Below are 17,131 nucleotides of genomic sequence, written 5' to 3' on the forward strand. Positions count from 1 at the left end.
TACGAGGAGAATTACGTAGAAGGCCCAGTTACAGTCCTCCACCAATGAGCTTCTCTCCCGCTATCTCTTCTTTTTATTTTGGGTTGCCCTGGTTACAAAAGGCGTTGCTACACTAAAGGGAGGGGAGATTGTGGCTGTAGCAACGCTGATTAGCTAACGAATGTTATGTGGTGCAAGGCCTTGGCCAATTCGTGACTCCAGCAATGCAGAGTCTGTCCTGTTACTCCTCAGCTGGTTGGCAGCCGGTTGGCTGACTCGTCCTTGATTAGATAGCGTGTTGAGTGTCGTTTTCCTGTGGAACAATGCAACTTTCTTGCTAAGTGTCACACAATACTAATATTGAGTAAATATGGGATAACTTATATGCAACTACTTCAACAGATATGTTTTTTCTGTAACACTTAAAGACAAACAGTCTAAATCAACAACAACCCATAGATAAAAACTACAGAGTTGGCTTATGAGGACAGAAGTCCTTGTGAATTAAAGAACTAGTGAGATAAGAAAGGAAGGGAGCTAAAGGAATTCTCTGAGGCTAGACAGAGTCCTTTGTTGAAGCAAAGGACTCTCAACTTGTAAATAATGAGGCCTTTGGTCAGGCCGACCATCTAATTATTCCAACAGAAATGTTTTTGGTTTTCCAGATCTTGATATTGTGTAATGCGGTCACCTAATGGCCCAATGTCTTTGTTTCAGTATTGAAGTGGGTGAAACAGCAATGTGTGCATATTTTGTTAAGTTAGACAAACTCATATACTTTTTCATGTTCATATGCGGGCAAATATTATTATTTTATATAAACATAACTGCTCAATCAGAACATGGCTACAGCACCAAGAACTTTGTGGCCACATCGGCGCACACGCACACACACACACGCACGCACGCACACGCACGCACACGCACACGCACGCACGCATGCACACACACACACACACACACACACACACACACACACACACACACACACACACACACACACACAAATACGTATAAGGGCGGTAACCTCCCAATACACACAGGTACCAAATGGTCAGGTGATGCTTTCCCACCTTTTCTGGACAGTATAAAATCTTGTGAACTCGAGAAGGAGACTGTTGTTTTATCTGCTGCCGTGCCTGGTGTACTGGCCGCCATTAAACAACCCAAGATCTTGCCAATAATGAACTAACTTGTTGGAATAATTTAGGTGAAGCCTTTGGTTGCCAGACCTGGGGGCCTTATCTTTTCCGAGTTGAACTCCTTCTCATTTTTGTTCAACTGAGTTCTTCTAATTTTATCTCGCTCCAGGGATGTCCTTTGACTCCCAATCAGTTTTATGTATCCTTCCTGTCCTTTCCTTATCTGTTTGTTAACTGCTGTAAGAGGCCGTCACTAGCAATGAGAAGAGCTCCTTTGCACAGGCAAAATGTTCGTTTAGTTCAAAGGAACTTCTTTCCTTTTTGTTAACTGTAGCTTTGATTCATAGATTGCTGTTGATCAGAAATGTTTTTCTTTGTTGTGTTATATGCAGTTTGAAGTAGTTGCATATAAGTTATCCCATATTTACTAAATGTTTAAGTGTTTGGGGTTATTTACTCAATATTATAAACTCATTAGACAAATTTAGCAAAGGTTTAGTTGCATTGTTCCACAGGAACGCAGCATTCAACGTGCTTCAACTTATCTGATCACAGTCGAGGACGAGTCAGCCAACCATGGAGAAGACAGCCGGTTGAGGAAACAGGACAGACTGCAATTCCAGTGCTGGGGTCACGGACCGACAATTAAATGCTGAATCACACCACACTACATTCCTTAGATAGGCAGCGTTGCTACAATTCCAAACCCCCTCCCTTTAGTGTAGCAACGCCTCTGTAACCAGGGCAACCAAAACATTAAAAAGAGGAGTACGCAGAGTAAGGACTCAGAATTGATGGAGATTGTAACTGAGCTTCCTTTCTCTATCGTTCTCCTCGCGAGTAAACCTATCCTGGTTGTCTTCTCTTCTTTGTTCCAGCGTGTGGTTTAATGTCTGATGGTACTTAGACCTGACACAACTCTTACTCCACATCTTTGTTTTTCCTGGCTCAACAACGGACATCCCAAACAACATGCAACAGATGGTGACCCTGATGTAATTTTGTCCAGTTGAGCGCTTTTCGCATGAAGAAAGGTGAGGTATTGCACTGCGGTTCGGAGGTCCGGGCCCCCACCCCCCCACCTTTGGGAGGTAAGACTTTCAGGGACTGTGACCTCCGCGCCGTAGTGGTACTGCCTTTCCTGACCCCAAATTTGACAAACCATGAATTGACTAGATTTGATGTAGAGGAACGTGTTTTCTTGGTACAGTTAAGGTAGAATTCATGTAGAGCAGGGGTGCTCAAACTTTTTCAGCTTACAAGCTACTTTTAAAATGACCAAGTCACAAAGAGCTACCCACTACAATAAATTAAATAAATAAATAAATAAATAAATAAATAAATGAATGAATGAATGAATGAATGAATGAATGAATGAATGAGTGAATGAATGAATGAATGAATGAATAAATAAATAAATAAATAAATTTATAAATAAATAAATAAGGGCGGCTCGGTAGCACATCCGCCTCACAGTTAGGAGGGTGCGAGTTTGATTCCACCTCCGGCCCTCCCTGTGTTGAGTTTACATGTTCTCCCCGGGCCTGTGTGGGTTTTCTCCGGGCACTCCGGTTTCCTCCCACATCCCAAAGACATGCTTGGTAGGCCGATTGAAGACTCCAAATTGTCCCTAGCTGCGCGGGCGAATTGTTGTTTGTCTCTGTGTGCCCTGCGATTGGCTGGCAACCAGTTCAGGGTGTCCCCCGCCTACTGCCCGATGACGGCTGAGATAGGCTCCAGCACACCCGTGACCCCCGTGGGGACTAAGCGGCTCAGAAAATGGATGGATGGTTAGTTAGTTAAATAAATAAATAAATAAATAAATAAATAAATAAATAAATAAATAAATAATATAGTGCGTGTATTTTTGTAACGCACTTAGAAAATGACAACCTGCGTGAAGTTGGCCCCCCCAACCTTGCAAAATTTAAGGAAAATAGTCTGATTCGTTTGTGCTTCGTTTGTGCCGGTTTGTGCAGCAAAAATCATCGTTTGTGCTGCTATGGTTTTTTAGTTATGAACGATTATTTTATAGGTCATCCAGAGTTCACCCAGCCCCCCCTTTCCCCCCAAATGGACCCAAAATGGTACCGTCCGTTTGTGCTTCGTTTGTGCCGGTTTGTGCAGCAAAAATTTTCGTTTGTGCTGCTTTCGTTTCGGAGATATTACACAGTTATTTTTTAGCGATGACGTCATCGAGCCCCCCCTTTTCCTCCAAATGGACCCAAATTGGTACCGTTCGTTTGTGCTTCGTTTGTGCTCGTTTGTGCAGCAAAAAGTTTCGTTTGTGCTGCTTCCGTTTCGGAGATATTAGGCATTTAATTTCTAGCGATGACGTCACCGTGAACTTGGCCCCCCCTTTTTCTCCAAATGGACCCATAATGGTACCGTTCGTTTGTGCTTCGTTTGTGCTCGTTTGTGCAGCAAAAAGTTTCGTTTGTGCTGCTTCCGTTTCGGAGATATTAGGCATTCAATTTCTAGCGATGACGTCACCGTGAACTTGGCCCCCCCTTTTTTTCCAAATGGACCCAAATTGGTACCTTTCGTTTGTGCTTCGTTTGTGCTCGTTTGTGCAGCAAAAACTTTCGTTTGTGCTGCTACGGTTTTGCAGATATTACACATTTAATTTATAGAGATGACGTCACCGTATTTCGTCGCGAATTTCAAGTTCCTGGACTGGAATGCACCTGCGTGAAGTTGGCCCCCCCAACCTTGCAAAATTTAATTCGCGACGAAATTCGCGACGAAATACGGTGACGTCATCTCTATAAATTAAATGTGTAATATCTGCAAAACCGTAGCAGCACAAACGAAAGTTTTTGCTGCACAAACGAGCACAAACGAAGCACAAACGAAAGGTACCAATTTGGGTCCATTTGGAAAAAAAGGGGGGGCCAAGTTCGGCACAAACGAAGCACAAACGAATCAGACTATTTTCCTTAAATTTTGCGAGGTTGAGGGGGCCAACTTCACGCAGGTCAAATGACATTGTGAGAAAAAAGTCCAACTCCCATTCCGTTTGAAAGTGATACGTTTTTGGCTTCTTACTTGGTCCAGCAACCCCACTCATTTTTGATGGTCATAAACTTTCTTTTGTTTAAAAGAAAAACGCGAGTGCGTGCGTTGATTAGCTTATAAACTTTGGCGGTTTGTGTGTGCGCGGCCGTTAAACTTGCTGCAGTGAGGGGTTGTAGTCACCGTATATTGCGCATGTGCGGTTCACTGTGATTGCCTCCCGACAGGCCTACCTGTATGTCAATCAAGCGATGGGCTGGATTCTAGCATACTGCTTTTTTTTTTTTTTTAACGTCATGCGATCTACCAGTAGTAGCTTGGCGATCGACTGGTCGATCGCGATCGACGTATTGAATAATACAATAATAATAATGATAATAATACAATAATGCGACCAGCGCGGTGCTGTTGCGCGGTGTGTCAGGGTCCGGGGTGGCATGTTTCTTTTATCCACAGGGGGCAACTGTGAGCAGGGTGCAGAGGGCCCAGGTGTGACTCATCAGGCTCGTTAAGGAGTGCCCTTACATGCTGTCGACTGAGCGTCCCTACCAGTGTGATAATCTCCACGGTTGTGCCTCTCGCTCCTTGATCTTGCTCCTAGTTCTCGCCTTGCTCATCCACGCCACGCTCTTCAGATTCCTCTTATTACTTCCACCGATCAGCACCAAGATCCACGCCGTTCTGGTTGAACTCCTCACGCCCCGCCACTGCTGCCCCGCTCCGTGCTCCTAGCTCCGATCATCCCGCTCTACCTCAACGCAGCTCCTCCAATAAACACTCCCAACTCATTCTGGACATCTGAGTTAGTTTTCTGCATGTGTGTCAAATCAGTCGTTGCAGCGATGACACGGTGGGCGACGGTTGCGCGATCGGACAAATATGCGCAAATGAAAAAATGCTTAAAAAAGGCGGGGTTTTTTTTGTCTTGAAACGAATTTAAAAAAAATCCATTATTTGTAATGGATTGATTGAACATTTATTGATTCCCGGGGGTGGGGAAAATTCAGGCCCCAGCAGTACGGGTATACAAAAGACACACAGATGGCATGAGCGCAACTCAATAGGCTCTCACACAATGGCGCCACAAAGAAAGCCAGAAAGTGCGAAAGATAAAAGCCTTCAAAGCAAAGCAAAAAGACAAAGGAAAAAAAATAACAGCGGCCAACCAGAACCCCTCAATATCAGAGAACACCCCAAAATACACAAAATAGCCTCCACAGGGTCCATAGATAGGTGTAAGGGCAGTCCAGTTCAACGGCGCCCAATGGACCGTGGTCGTGAATCGGTGAAAACATCACAAACCAGTCACTTCACTGTTGACACTCTGATGAAGGCGGAAGAAACCGCCGAAACATGTCAGGTAATGCACCTAAAATAATTTGTTTGATATAAAAGAAACCAATGAAGTGATTAAAAAGGAAAAACAAGATGAACTTAGTACAACCATCACAAAACAGGCAAACGTGTGAGCAGCGTCCTGGGCACCCAGCCGGGGCACGTGCAGATGATCACCACGGGGCTAGCACGGCGGAGGTCGTTGGTTCCGACGAGCACGAGGGTGCGGACTCCCCACAGGGGTCGTGGCTGCGAGGCCAAGGCAAGGGACCCGGTCAGCACTGGCCGGATAAGCAGGAAGCCGTTGTAGAGTTACGTCGGTCTCGACCGATGTGCGCAGCTGTCCCGGTCCCAGGGGAAAAAAAATATCCGATCCGAAGCGATACTGAGGTGCGGTAGAAGGCACCAGCATTGCCGAATGGACAAAAAGGCAGAAAGAAAAAAGAGAAAAGAAGGAAATAGAGAAAAAGAGAGGAAAAAAAGATTCGGGATTCGACCGATTCGCTTCTCGAACTTCCTTTCTGGAACGGATTGTGGTCAAAAACTATGGTTTGAATGTATTTTTGCTATTCTTATTAAAATCACACATATGAACTGGAATTGACAATAACACACAGTGAAAGCCAAATTGAGCAAATTGTCTATTTCAGAAGTGTGTGTCAAACTGGTAGCCCTTTGCCTTAATCAGTACCCAGGAAGTAGCTCTCGGTTTAAAAAAGGTTGGTGACCCCTGATGTGACCCATTTGAAAGAACAATATTTTAAGACCCCAAACAACTTTTGATTTCGGATTAAAGATTAAAGTGAAAGATTTAAAAACAATGTTTGTAGCAGCTTACATGAAGGCCTTTTCCGAGTTCCCAGCTCACTTGAGCGCAGCAGCACGCCCCTCTGGATCAAAACAAACTCAAATCTGTGCGCAAAAGAATGCAACTCTTCATGAAAGCTGTGATAACCTGACAGGAATAACATCACTTTTTAAGTCGAAGTCATTTTAATATTATATAAAGGAATTGGTGTGGTTTTCTCTTTGTTTTTCCAGAAAAGTGGAGTTTTCCCCAAAAAAGTGAAACCACAAAATGAGTGAGCAAAATGTCAGGCTGGCCCTCGGGTTGCTTGGGAAAAAAAAATAAAATTCTACAGCACCTTGTGTGGAATCCAGGCCATTGGCCAAAGAACCTCCTCCTCTGCCCTCCAGCTTGTGAATTAGATTTCGGTTTCTTTTTGGTTGTCGTCTATGAAAACAGGCGCTCAGACTCCATCTTGTGCTTTGATAGATGTCGTCTCACCACGCAAACAAACAAAGGCAAATGAAGGGTTTCTTCATGTTTTCTTTTACTTGGATTAATAAGACAAAATAATATTTGGCCAAAGCAAAAGGTATCATCATAATAATAATAAATTATGTGGCACCACAATAAGTTGTGGCAAGGCAATGTCTACCAAGTGTTTTTTTTTGTCTTGCCACACACGAGGACTGTGCAAAAATGTATTTTTTTTCACGTCATTTCAAAAACAACGTGACCCTGTTGGATGTTCATAACTTCCTGTCAGCACGCGCGTGCGCACACTCGCACACGCACGCGCACACACAGTCAGCCAATGAGTAACAAGCAGAAGGCCAAAAAGAATCATTAAAAAAAGCAATATAGAGCACCACACGTGTTTGTTGATATATACATGTGTGTATATACGTTTGCAAACCTATTTTTTCCGCTTTTTAACCCCAAAGCTTTTCTTTTGCTCCGTTGTGCTTTCTGAAACAGCCCACGTTGGCGCCCAAGCCTCATCGCATATAAAAGTAGAGCTTTGGTGCCATGTCGTAGCATCTCATTGCCAAAGGACTACATTCAAGAGACAGGAGCGTTGTTTGGAAGCAGAAAAGTAGTGCTTGGGTGCCTTTTTGCGGCATCTCAGGAAATGTTAATGACTTGCAGTTTGTCAGCAGTCACAGCAGCGCTCAGCATCAGCAACATTACTGCACTGTACACTTTACAGGACATGTACAGCTATACACGACTAGCCAAAAACAGTTGTACTGGCTTTTAGAGTGAAATTTCCACATGGAGCACTTGCGCTACAGCTGGGCAACCTAATTAGTTTTGGGAAGGGGGCGGCGTGGCTCAGTGGTCGTCTCCCAAGTCAGAGGTCGGAGGTTCACTCTCCAGCCACTGTGAAGACTGCGCCGAAGCGTTGCTCTAGTTGCCGCTTCATCCATCAGTAGGTGAACGAGGGAGGCAGTGCAGAGCGCTCGGAGTAGCAAAGGTAGAAAAGCACTACAACCCATTTAGTATTTTACCAACGGGTGGAATTATGGGGAGTACCTCTTCAATTTGCTGATCAGAAGGTAGGAGATGAATGGAAACATTCTTAACAAGGGGTTGATCTGAAGGCGATTTGTTTGGTCGACATGCCATGGTGGGGGGGAGGCCAAAAAAGCAAGCCACTTTTAGATTGGAAGCCCACCTTTGCAGGGCCATTTCAAGGGGACCTAACAATGTTTGTCTTTGTGGGGAGGATCCACTGCCAAAGCCAGTTTGACCACACTGCCATGACAATTGAGGGCACTGCAGCTCTTCACTTTGAATATGGACATATAGTTTTTCTTTGGATTGTTTTACATTATGTTCCACGTACCCTCTCTGTATCCATTGCAACCTGGTCATTCTGGAAGGGGGATCCTCCCATCTGTGGTCTCTTCTCAAGGTTTGTCATTTTTCCACAGTACGGGTTTTTCCCTTGCCCTCCTGGGAGTTTAGATCAGGGGATGTTGAGAATAATTGTCAATTTTGCACATGTGAAGCCTTTTGAGACTTGTCTGTGATTTAGGGCTATATAACTAAACTTGACTTGATCAAGCAGCCTGGATTTTGCCGACCCACAAAAAGAGTCTCTGAAGGCCATGCCCAAAAAAAAAGTTTGTTTGATGTCAAGTGGCCATTTTAGTGTCCGTTTGAATCAATACGGACGTGACGAGAAATTTGGCAGACAGCTCCCGGACAAGAAAATCTCAAGAAGCCATTCTGCTTAACAGGGAGTTTTACATTCTAATGAGAAGCAAATATTTTGGGTGCTTTTTATTTGGCAAAGGAAGCGCTCCCATCAAAACTTCTCAGTAGAGTCCGATTGCGACCCAATTCGAAGCTTGTTGGGAGGCAAACAGGTTGGTGGGGTAAGTGTGTGTGTGTGGGGGGGGTCTTCTGACTTTCCAAGCTACACTCCAAATGACCTTGTCCTCTGCCCTCGAGTTAAAAAAAAGGGCTGTTGTGTGTGAATGTGTAGCAATGTCACAAAAGATACAAACAATCTCTTTTAATGGGTGTGCATTGGTGACAAGTGAATTGGCTTCCAAGTTCCAATGGAGCTGTGCAAATGTGTGTTGATGGATGTGTTGCTGCTCCCTGCAGCATCTGTCAAAGTGAGTGAGAGAGCCACAGACTCCACAAAAACATGTCATGGACGCCATTCTTTACCCTAAAAGTTGCAATATTATAAGGATAAAGTCAAATCAAATTAAAGTGTATTTTTTTTTAAGCTTAAGGTAAGTCTTTCCCCAACAAAATGTTGTCTTCAAGAGAATCTATATTGTTGGGGGGTTTGTTGATGACTGTGGCTCTAACACTTGTCAGTAAGAAAGTGACTGCGTGTGTTTGTGTGCGTGCGTGCGTTTTTGAAAGCATGGTCTTCTCAGTCATAAAAAAACAAAAATCATACAACCAATAACATGCATCATGATTGTTCTCTGCTTTGCTTTTGTAGTGATGGGTCGGCGTTGAAGAGATGAAGTGGAAAACGGAAGTGCCCGCCCGAGAGGGACCATTGGATGGCGACACGTCATAGGAGCTTAGAGAATAGAAAGGAGCATCTCCGATGGAGGGGGCTACGTCAAAAAAAAATATGTTGGTCCGAGGAGGAGGAGGATTCATGTCGGATGACTGACTGACAGATGTGGCACAAACGTTACACTCAAGAGTTTCTTTCCTGCACTGTTAGACGCTTTGCTCCTGTCTTTCCGCTTGTCTTGCTCTCCTTTCTGGGTCACGTGGCTCTCCCGCAGGCCTCTGATGGCAGTGCGCTTCTTGTGTCGGGGACAGCGAGGGCACCGGGACAAACGGGCTCCGCTCGGCCTGCGGCTGTGGCTCCTCGCTGCGCTGCTGCTCCTCTTCCGTCTCCAGGCGCAGATCCAGGTCCTTGCAATATTTCGACTCCTGACGGCATTCCGCTCCCTCTTGGAGTTCTGACTCCCGGCGCGGCTGCGGTTCTGGGTCCTGGAGCAAATCAGGCTTCTGGCGCAGAGGGGCCCGCTCCGACTCGTCCCGCTCTCGCCGCCGCCTCCTCTTGGGGCTCCCCGGGGAGGCGTCGTTAGCAGAGGCGCCGTGCGGCACGGCGGGCAGCGCCATGATGCCACCGTGTGGCACAAACATATGCGGGTAGAGCAGGCCGTGCGACACGCCGGGTATCAGGAAGGGGTTGAAAGTCAGATGGCCGCCGGGATGTGAGTCGCACTTATTCTGGCCCTGGGAAGGGACGGCCTCGGCGGATGCCGCCGAGGCGCCGCCGCCCATTTCTGCCGCGCTTGCAGTGGCTTTCGCAGCCGGTGAGGCGGAGGAGGGCGAGTGCAGCGGCATGACACTGAACAGTGCATGTTGCGGGACGGCGGCCCCGCGGGGGGACGGCGGCACGCCGTGCAGCATCATGGGTAACATGCTCAAGCCGTTCTTGGCATCCTCGGCTGACGCCCCGCCCACGCCCGCCGGAAAAACGTGAGGGAAACCCGCCGCCATGATGCTGGAGATAGGGATGCCGGGCATCCCGCTGCGCAGGTTTTGCATGGCCACCACTGAGTCGACGCCGCTCATCAGAGCTCCGTTCATGAAGATGGGCGGCGGCGGGCCCGAGGCATCTGACGGGAGAGGTTTGGGCATCTCACTGCGTGGGCGGCGGCCGCGACGGCGTGACGAGGGGTCCCGGTTGACTGGTTCCGTCAGGATGCGGGAGAACTTTCCCTCTGGGAGGAAACCCTGCGGGTGCGAGACTGGTTGATCAGACGGGATTGGCGGCAATGCCCGTGGGTGAGACCACAAAAGTGTTTGTCACTCACAGATTGTTTGACCACGTCCGCCCAGTCTGGAGCCACAAAATACTCTGAGTTGGCATCCAACCAGCGGGACAGCTCCTTGATGGCTGGAGCCATCGCGCCACCCAGCTGCAAGGCGGGAGAACACAAGTTGGACAATGGATTGAGCGGCACCGGCGCACATTCAGACCATAGAGGAGGCTGGGTCAGAGGGCCGACCCTCCTGCCTCTAACCCAGTGGTGCTTAACCTGATTTGATCGAACCCTAGGGGTTCGGTGAGTCTGTCTCAGAGGTTCGGTAGAGCCTCCACTGCGGAAGTCCAAACACACCTGATTTATCATGTAAATTCACGATGACGCATATCTGAACTGGTCTCACAAAGGCAACAGCAGTAGTCACACTGATTTGTAAGTATGTAATTTGTTGTGAGTTCATGCGGCCGCTAATGTTTTGTTCTTTGAACAAGGTGATGTTCATGCACGGCTCATTTTGTGCACCAGTAAAAAACATCCATGTCTTGAATTTGAAAAAAAAAAAAACTATATATAATTTTCACTAAAGAGGGGTTCGGTGAATGGGCGTATGAAACTGGTGGGGTTCGGTACCTCCAACAAGGTTAAGAACCACTGCTCTAACCCCTCCGGCAGCGCGCTGACAAACAAAGGCGGCGTGGACATACCCGGCGTCCGGTGGCGCGGTGCACTACTGGCACACGCTCCTCGCCTGTCAAGGAGTTGACGTCCAGCTTGGTGGGATCTTTGCAACGGTGGCGCCGCTGCTTGGGCCGCTCCACCAAACCGTGCAACACCCCCGTGCCAACCTGCCAAGGGCAAAGACCACAAGTCAGGAGTGATTTTGCCATGTCTGCTTGCTATTATTGGTTGCAATCATTACCATGATTATTTCTGCTCAACCCGCGCGTTTTTTTTTGCCAGAGATGTATTGTCATCCTTGTTTTAGTATCGCTGAAGCCACTTAAATAGCCTTTTAGAGGCTTTGAACTACATTTGTTCAATCATTCTTCTTATTCCCCAAATTAAATCTGATTTGTGGGCTTCAACATATCCTTATTATAAAAATCAACTTTGATTATTATTATTTACTATTAGCGTTGTTTCAAACCTTACAGTTGTAATGTCTGCAACATTCAAAAAATGTATTGTACTATTAACATTTCTGAATAGCAGCGAATAATGCACCAAATTTAGAGGCAGTTGTTTGAATTGTTATGTTGTCATCAACCAGTGCACCAATTACTAAAGCAATAAATGTTGGATTTTTTTTGTACAAGTTCAACTCCCAGCAAGTTGTTTGAGTCCTCCCTCTTTGCTTTCGGCTAACTTTATACTTATGGCAAAGGTATTTCCAAAATTCAAGTTGCCCTCCAGCAAATACCTCCACCCCACCCCCACGTACCGAATGCGCAACAGGCATTTTTTAGAAAAATGCAAAGTGTGAAATAACATACATGAACCAAAGGAAGGTCCAAGCTGTATCCCGGTTTGTGTCGCAGCCACTCCATCAACCCTTTGCCGGCGGTCCCCTCCCGCTCCATGGCTGCCGCCTCGGGGCGGGGCGGCGTGGACGCCGAAGTGGGTGCAGACGATGTCATAGGCGGTGCCGCCGCCGGACACTCTGAGGATGAGGCTGACTGAGCTGACGTGGATGGCACCGCCGCCGACGGGCTCAGAGCCTCGGCGCGATCCTGGACATGCGTACAATACATCCACGGACGTGGTATGTAGGTAAATGGCCTTCTATCCACCGCAGATGGATAGTTTATGGTTTGGGGTGGATGCCAAAGTGTAGACTGAGTCACCTGTGCTGTGTCAGGGAGGCGCATGGCTTGAGCTTTAGTGAATTCCGAGTAGAGCGCCTCAACGTTTCTCCTGCGTCCCCGTCTCCTCCTCAGGCAGTCGTCGCCCCTCAGACTTCCGTTGACAATCTGTCCTGTCACTGGGTGGATAAGCCCAGCCTGCAGGATTCCCGCCATGTCCATTGCCGCTGAGCCCGGCTGGGGCGCCGTAATAGGCGGCGGCACCTTGCAGGTGGCGTCCCCTGACCCAGAAGCCAGTGAGTCGCCTGGCGACTTGCTGAGATCCATTGCCGCCTCCTGCCAACCGTTCATCAAGAGATTGGCCGGCGGTGCGTCCACCCCAGGCGTCCTGCTCGCCGCTGCCTTCCCCGCTAGGGCCTTAGCCGTTGGTGCTGCTTCAAAGGAGTGCCGCCCTACGGAATGCTTGAGTTCGGGGAGGAAGCCCGGTGCCACCAGTCTCTCCTGTAAGAAAGGGAGGGAGGTGAGGCGCCAAGCCCTGCGGCCGCCGCCCCGCCCCGAGTACTGCCGGAGTGGACAAGACACACAAGAACGATAGGCTGGTTAAAACACAAAATGAGCAGCAGCATTATTTAGTACACACATCAAAATTGCACCTCTGATGCCAAAACCACTTGGGAAGGCTTCGATTATGAGGGAATCCTCAACAAAAAATGGCAATGGCCCAAATAACACAGTGAATTTTGCTTTGAAGCAGACAATTTAGGCTCAACTGGATTAAGCACAGCCCACGGGGCCATTTTCACTTGCTGACATCAAATTTGACCCAGAGAAAAACGGCAACAATTATCCGTTAAAATTAGTTTAGGGACCTTTTTTAATTTAGAGTCATCCAAAGCCTCACAATTTGATAAAAGAGATAAATATTCTCACCCACCCTCCATAAAAGTCGATTGGTTGCGTGTTTCTTCTGCAACTGAAATTTCTGTTTGTATAGTGATAAACAATGATAGACACGTGCCATTTTTCTAACGGACCAAAACAGGGGCGATACCCTAATTTATTTTTTTTGCATTTTCTTCACTGTCAATTTTTTTAATAAAGGGTGGATTCTTTTTTTTTTTTTATTTGATTCATTGATGAAGTTACAAAATAAATGAGATTAATCACTTCTTAAAATAAACATTAGTTGAAAGTATGTTTAAACCTGCAAAAATCTTTCAAGAACCCATGCCTCAAAAGGAATTCATCCAGTTTTGTTTGCACCAACCATTTTAGGTTTGTTTTGCACATTCACAAGGCTCCTTCAATTTTTGATAAACTCAACCCCAGACGCCAATTTCAGTGAGAAACATGAACATTTTGGAGACATGTCTTCTATGATGTATTCTACAAAAAAGTCTCAACAAACCATGCCTGAATAAAAATAGGAAGTCAGCCATTTTGATTGAAGCAGACCTATGACCGATTGAGCACAGCTAATGTCGAGCCACAAATGAATGCCGTTTCTGAAACGTCTGCCATTTTGCTTACTTTGTAGTGGCTGTTTTGGACATTTCCAGTTGTTGTTTAAAGGCTCAAAACTGGTACCAAGCATCCATGTCATGTACATTTGAGCTGTTTCTTCGTAAGTACGACGAAAGCGTTAAAGAAAACGACGCGCATACGCGAACACATGCATGTGCAGGCACGTGGCATGACGTCAAGCAGAAAAGCTGAACGGCTTCAGCTCACCTTGGGCAGTCTGGCAAGAGGAGGCGGTATGATGGGGAACGCCAGGCCCGGGTTGAAGGCAGTGCGCTGCAGCTGCTGCCGGGCCAAGTGGTTGGCACAGACTGAGGCTGGTGAGTCGTACTGGTCACTGGCCGAAGGCCATTTGCCCTTCAGAATGGCGTGACAGATGCTGTCCAAACGGTTGATGATCACGCGGTCCTGCCGAGACCAAACAAACAAGGGACGCCTCGGCATGAGACAAGAAGTCAACCCAAACTATCTTGTGAGTACTCCAACTTTGTGGCACAAAACAGAACGCAACGATGCTGTGATGTAACGGTCGGAGTACCTTGGGCCAGTCGGAATAGGAGTAAAGCGCTTTCTCCTGGAGCAGCTGAGCAATGGTGGGCTCCCGGGCGTCGTGGATTTCGGGGGACTCGCACACAGTGAAGGGAGCGGTAAAGCCGGGACTTCGGGAATAGTCCTCGGCCGCCGTCACTGTAACACACCAACATTGACATCTCAGCAAGGAACGGGCGCAGTGACTCGCGAGACGACGCTCCAAATGATCTTTGCTATGGCATTGGGAACGAGACATGTTTCAAATGCCTGTCCGACATGAATGAATTATGATAAGCTGAATCAGGCAAAGCATGGAAAATGCATTTGGCAGTGCCTTCATTTGCTCTCGCCCTTAACGTCCCATTCACAAAGGATTTTGCGCTCAAGGCAGCCCAGGGCAAAGGCTACCCCACAATTTACCATTGCGGGCATTGCGGCATGGTCAAACGATACCAGTTTGGAGGAGACTCTTTGGCTCGATTCAAATCACAACTCAAAAGGCACTCGTTTCAAACTGCCGATTCAACGTGTCATTTCTATCAGGCCCCTTCTGGTTGTATTTGACTGTTTTTTTTTTGTTTGTTTATTTATTTCGAACATTTAAAAAAATACAAGAAAAGAAAGTAAAAAAAAAAATACTGAAAATAATAACTCCATAGTACAATAGAGAAGAAAGAAAAGAAAAAAACATTGCGTTATAAATTTTCACTTTATCGTAAAAATCTTATTTGTTCAAAAGGGAGTAGAAGGAAGCCTAGGCTTATCTAGCTCTACCCCTTGTAACCACGTTTGCTTGATTCCGTCAAGATTTGTCCATTTTCAGATATGTTAAAGATATACATATATATATATATACATATACATACATACACATATACACACATACACGTACATATGCATACATATATATATATATATATATACATACATATATACATGCATGTAGACATACATACATACACATACATACATATACACATATATATTACACACATATAGACATATACACACACATATGTATGTGTGATACATACGGACTCTGATGCGGACTCTGCCGTGCATCTGGAGCAGCTAGTGTGCTGTCGGGCGGACCGTGCCATTGTACGAGGGGGAAAGTCGCGAGGAGGTGGGATATGCGTCTACATCCGAGAAGAATGGTGCCGGGACTCTGTGGTGGTATGTAAGCACTGCTCGCCGCTTGTGGAGTTTGTGATCATTAAGTGCCGTCCTTTTTATCTGCCGAGGGAATTTACCGCGATTCTGCTAGTCGCGGTATACATCCCGCCTTCCAACATCGAAGGAGACAGGATCGCGGCGCTTGGTGAACTGTACCAGGCTGTCAGTGAACAGCAAACAGCGCACCCTGACGGTTTCACCATCTTCGCTGGAGACTTCAATCATGCCAACCTGAAGTCTGTTTTCCCGAGGCTTCACCAGCATGTTCCTTTTCCGACACGTGGAGACAGCTTCCTGGACCTAGTCTACTCGGCGCAAAAGGGAGCTTTCAAAGCCACCCCCCTCCCCCATCTGGGGCTTTCTGACCATCTCACCGTTTTGCTTTTGCCCGCATACAGACAATTGGTAAAGGCATCCAGGCCGGTTCGGAGGCAGGTTCGAGTGTGGCCTGAGGGTGCCTCCGATGCACTTCGTGACTGCTTCGACACCACTGACTGGGACTTGTTTAGGCAGGCAGCCACCTACAACGGTTGGACGGAAATAGAGGAGTATACTGACTCTGTTACCTCTTACATCATGAAGTGCATCGATGATGTGACTTGCTCGAAATCCGTCGTCACTCGCGCGAACTGGAAGCCGTGGCTGACGGGGGCTGTCCTCAGACTGTTGAGGGCCAGGGACAAGGCTTTCAGAGCGGGGGATGAGGCTGGCTTGAGGACAGCGAGGGCCGACCTGTCCCGAGGCATCAAAGAAGCGAAGAAGGCGTTCTCGTGCAAGGTCTCCACCCACTTCAAGGACAGCAAGGACGCACGTAGCCTTTGGCGGGGCATTCAGACCATCACGGACTACAAGCCCGCGCCGAGGAGCTGTGAGGGCGACGTCCGTCTGCTGAACGATCTGAACAGCTTCTTTGCTCGCTTCGACGCCCAGAACAGCACTTGCCCGCTGAAGGCCACTCCCCCCCCACACGAGCAGCCCCTACGCCTCTCTGCCGACGGTGTGAGGAGGGCGCTTGCCGTTATTGACACCCGTAAGGCGGCGGGCCCTGACAACATCCCGGGTCGAGCGCTGAAGGACTGCGCTGGGGAGCTGTCGGGTGTCTTCACGGACATCTTTAACGTTTCCCTGCAACAGGCCATCGTCCCCTCGTGTTTCAAGGCTGCCACCATCGTTCCTGTGCCGAAGAAACCTGCACCGTCCTGCTTCAATGACTACCGCCCTGTGGCACTGACGCCCATCATCATGAAGTGCTTTGAGCGGCTGGTCATGGAGCACATCAAGTCCGTTCTCCCCCCCACCATTGACCCTTTCCAGTTTGCGTACCGATCCAAGCGGTCCTCTGAGGATGCCATCTGCTCTGCCCTCCACTCGGCCCTCACCCACCTGGAGAGAAAGGACTCATATGTGAGGTTGCTGTTTGTGGACTTCAGCTCTGCCTTCAACACCATTGTGCCGCAGCGACTCATCTGCAAACTCGACGAGCTGGGCCTCAGTACCTCTCTCTGCAACTGGCTACTGGACTTCCTCTGTCAGAGGCCTCAGGTGGTGCGTGTTGGCGACAAAATCTCCGCCAGCATC

The 17,131-nt window shown here is 47.6% G+C and overlaps 2 protein-coding genes and 1 long non-coding RNA gene across 12 annotated transcripts in view; 1 reads left to right on the top strand and 2 right to left on the bottom strand.

Annotated features, from left to right (window-relative positions):
- The window catches only part of LOC148390319 (uncharacterized), a 30,489-nt gene extending 27,589 nt beyond the window's left edge, over nucleotides 1–2,900 (bottom strand). The window contains exon 1 of the mRNA XM_088390202.1: nucleotides 4–2,900. The gene's annotated coding sequence lies outside the window, so the exon portion shown is untranslated. The remainder of the gene's footprint in view (nucleotides 1–3) is intronic.
- Nucleotides 2,901–5,302: 2,402 nt separating this feature from the next.
- Nucleotides 5,303–6,616, top strand: LOC148390321 (uncharacterized). Its single transcript, XR_015861368.1, has 2 exons — nucleotides 5,303–5,496; nucleotides 5,594–6,616. It is a non-coding gene; the product is annotated as an uncharacterized LOC148390321 (long non-coding RNA).
- Nucleotides 6,617–6,788: 172 nt separating this feature from the next.
- Nucleotides 6,789–17,131, bottom strand: part of chd6 (chromodomain helicase DNA binding protein 6) — a 95,107-nt gene continuing 84,764 nt past the window's right edge. For 9 of the 10 annotated variants that reach the window (XM_088390201.1, XM_088390200.1, XM_088390192.1 and 6 more), the window contains 7 exons: nucleotides 14,385–14,533; nucleotides 14,057–14,254; nucleotides 12,368–12,886; nucleotides 12,017–12,253; nucleotides 11,228–11,368; nucleotides 10,572–10,676; nucleotides 6,789–10,491 (listed from right to left, as the gene is read on the bottom strand). In XM_088390201.1, the coding sequence (XP_088246327.1) occupies nucleotides 9,460–10,491; nucleotides 10,572–10,676; nucleotides 11,228–11,368; nucleotides 12,017–12,253; nucleotides 12,368–12,886; nucleotides 14,057–14,254; nucleotides 14,385–14,533 (2,381 nt within the window). In that variant the 3' untranslated portion in view covers nucleotides 6,789–9,459. The remainder of the gene's footprint in view (nucleotides 10,492–10,571; nucleotides 10,677–11,227; nucleotides 11,369–12,016; nucleotides 12,254–12,367; nucleotides 12,887–14,056; nucleotides 14,255–14,384; nucleotides 14,534–17,131) is intronic. The other variant, XM_088390198.1, reaches the window with a different exon arrangement.

This window comes from Syngnathus floridae, chromosome 11, assembly GCF_059516105.1.
Source record: "Syngnathus floridae isolate MCC-2025c chromosome 11, RoL_Sflo_1.0, whole genome shotgun sequence".
In the NCBI taxonomy this organism is placed as follows: Eukaryota; Metazoa; Chordata; class Actinopteri; order Syngnathiformes; family Syngnathidae; genus Syngnathus; species Syngnathus floridae.